At 36.9% G+C, this 2,758-nt stretch overlaps 1 protein-coding gene across 1 annotated transcript in view; it reads right to left on the reverse strand.

Moving 5' to 3' along the window:
- LOC107603074 (MAP/microtubule affinity-regulating kinase 3-like) overlaps positions 1-2,332 on the reverse strand; it is a 70,824-nt gene extending 68,492 nt beyond the window's left edge. The window contains exon 1 of the mRNA XM_016295771.1: positions 2,186-2,332. Coding sequence (XP_016151257.1) covers positions 2,186-2,296 — 111 coding nt within the window. The 5' untranslated portion in view covers positions 2,297-2,332. The remainder of the gene's footprint in view (positions 1-2,185) is intronic.
- Between the last annotated feature and the right edge of the window lie 426 nt (positions 2,333-2,758).

Consider the following 2,758-nt stretch of genomic DNA (forward strand, 5'->3'; position numbering starts at 1 on the left):
CTCACTTTAGCATATATATAAAACATAGAACTTTTATTAACAAAAGAAATAAAAATACACCATGCTAAACGGCAGGCTATGCCTAATATAAAATAACAAATAACTTACATAAAGATTAAATAGGTATACAAAACTGGAAATAGGCCAAGTAAACATGTATAATATATAACCAAATAAATAAGAAACGTAGAACGTTTATTAGCAAAACGAGTAAGAAAGCTTGGAGGCACGGCATACACCTTGATGTAAAAAAATAAATAAATGACACAAAGTTTAAATAAAGTAAAAATCAGCAAACAATGTGGAACCAATTAAATAAGAAACTAATGTTTTAAAAAACTTCCAAAATCACCTTAGATAAACGGCAAAAGTCAACAGGTTTTTCAAAATCCAAAATATTGCCTAACAGGCGCTTTTGCATCTCGTTTCGAAACTAAATCATCCGCGATCGTCTTGCTTGTCAGTCAGCTCGACTCGCTCTCCTCACTGGAGAAATTAAATCTGATCTGTGATGCCGAACTATCGTTCGGCACGCTGCATTGAGCAGCCGCGTTCAGTTTTTAATTGTAGCGTCTGTTCTTTTACTGAACTAAATGATTTTTATTACTACAAAAAATCAAAACGACGGTGGGGGTCGGTGTCGCGGTGGGCAAGTAACGTAACCGGTGTTGCGGCTTAACAACGGTATCACCGTCTATCACGGTAATGCGATAGACGCATCTGGTTTTAAAGTAAGTACCGTAAAACCAGATGTGTCATGTATAATGATGATTATACAACGACCATCATAACAGTATGGGACTCATTAAGCTGTTAGTTATTCAGTTACCCAAGTTGGGATAAGGATGCTAATAATGAGGAATAAGAGAATGAAGTCAAGAGCAATTACAGAAAATGCTCACAAAACAGTTCCCAATATGTGGAACAAAATACTAGTTTCCATTACCAATCATCAAGCCACAACCATAAACACAACCTACTAAAGAGAGCCAATTACCTTCTTAATACATGCTTCTGGTCTTAATTTGAACTATTAACCTGTGCATGGTATTCCAAATTAAAAACTGCTTGGCTTCATGATCAGACTCACAAATGTGAGTCTAATCTAATCCCAATGGATTCAATTAAGTTCCGTCCTATATATTTCTTCACTCAAAAATATGTAACATAAGTGAAATGGGCTGCAAATGGCAATTCACATTCAGTAAAAGTAACAGAAAAAGATACACCACAGAGATATTTTAAACCAACCAGTGTGACATGTAAAAGCCATGCACTAACATGCTAAGAAGCTCCACAAAGCCACATTTTTAATGGTATTGTGAGAGTATTCTGCCACCCTGTAATTTATGTGATTCATCTGAGCTTTGTTCCCCGGCTAATACTGAACCCTAAAATGAGTAATATGGTAGATATTGTTTGTAACTATAAACGGCAGACTCATTCTATGAATAACATCACAGTAAATAGGAACTGGTTAACTTGATTAGATGAAATAAGGATACATTTACCATCTAAACACGGGGGTTTAAAAAGTCTGGTGTGATTTGTAGAAAAGCAAGTGTCGAGTCAGTGCAATGTTTTCTTTTTAATTATAAGAGATTGAACACTTACATCTTAAATAACGACTGCATTAAAAAAGAAAATCAAGCGAGAAGTCTGAAAGTATGTTAACTGAAGTTTGCAGAGCAAAATCATTATTTAGGACTACGAGAGATCTTTAAAAAGACTGTGTCCTAAATTCTCCCTCTAGGACAAACGCTCACATCTAGGACATTCTAGAGAGTACAGAGTAATATTTCTCTATCACAACATGCAAGCCGCCTATAAAAACATTATTGTTGCCGATAAGATCTCAACATAGTTTCACTTTAAATGTCTCAATCCTCAGTCAATATCTGATGCAGCCAGTGTTACAACAAAATCAATCGGGGTTTACACCTTTTAAGGGGCTAATCACAATATTCACTGCAGTTCTGATTAATCATTTGCCAAATATGCTTTAAAATCTCACAGCCTGGACCGGATTAAATTGCATTATACATTAAAACCTTCCCGTGTCAACAAATCTGCTTCCTCTCTGACTCTGAATGGCTTTGCACATTACAAAAGGCTCATTACAAACAGCCTATTCCCTCTATCCTAAATGTAATCAGCCTAATTAGAATGAGTAATTAGCACTTACTATAGTTATGCGGTGCCTCTTGACAGAGTGGGAGCCCTTCATTCTAGCACTGGCGATCTGAATGGCGTCGAAACTGACAGTCGGTCCGTTTTTGTGATGCTGACAGCTCATTGATTGCCTGGCACAAACCGATGCTCAGAGGAGCGTGAAAACATTTCCGACACTTGTCGTTAGATGTCCGACGGGTGCCGAGGATTTGAGTTTTCTCTCTCTTTCTCTCTCTCTCTAACTCTCTCTGGGTAGCAAAGAAGGGAATAGTCGTCACTCAAGGACTCACCAGTGGTGAGACTGCATAATCAGGCAGGTAAGGTCTCCTCACTTATCTGTGCGTCCCTTTACTAACCAATGACGCGCAAGAGCTCCAGCACAATGAACTTCATTTATACAGCACTTTTTATAGACACTGTAACTCAAAGTGCATTTTAAACGAGTGGAGCATTCGAAATTCTGTTTTCAGTTTTTTATTATTATTATGGATGCAATTTATACACTGCACATCACTGCAAAATGTTACTGTCAACTATAGTGTCACACAGTGTTATTTAATCTAAAACTATTTAAAGCAAAAAAAAA

This window comes from Sinocyclocheilus grahami, unplaced genomic scaffold (genome assembly GCF_001515645.1).
Source record: "Sinocyclocheilus grahami isolate Dianchi unplaced genomic scaffold, SAMN03320097.WGS_v1.1 scaffold340.1, whole genome shotgun sequence".
NCBI lineage: Eukaryota > Metazoa > Chordata > Actinopteri > Cypriniformes > Cyprinidae > Sinocyclocheilus > Sinocyclocheilus grahami.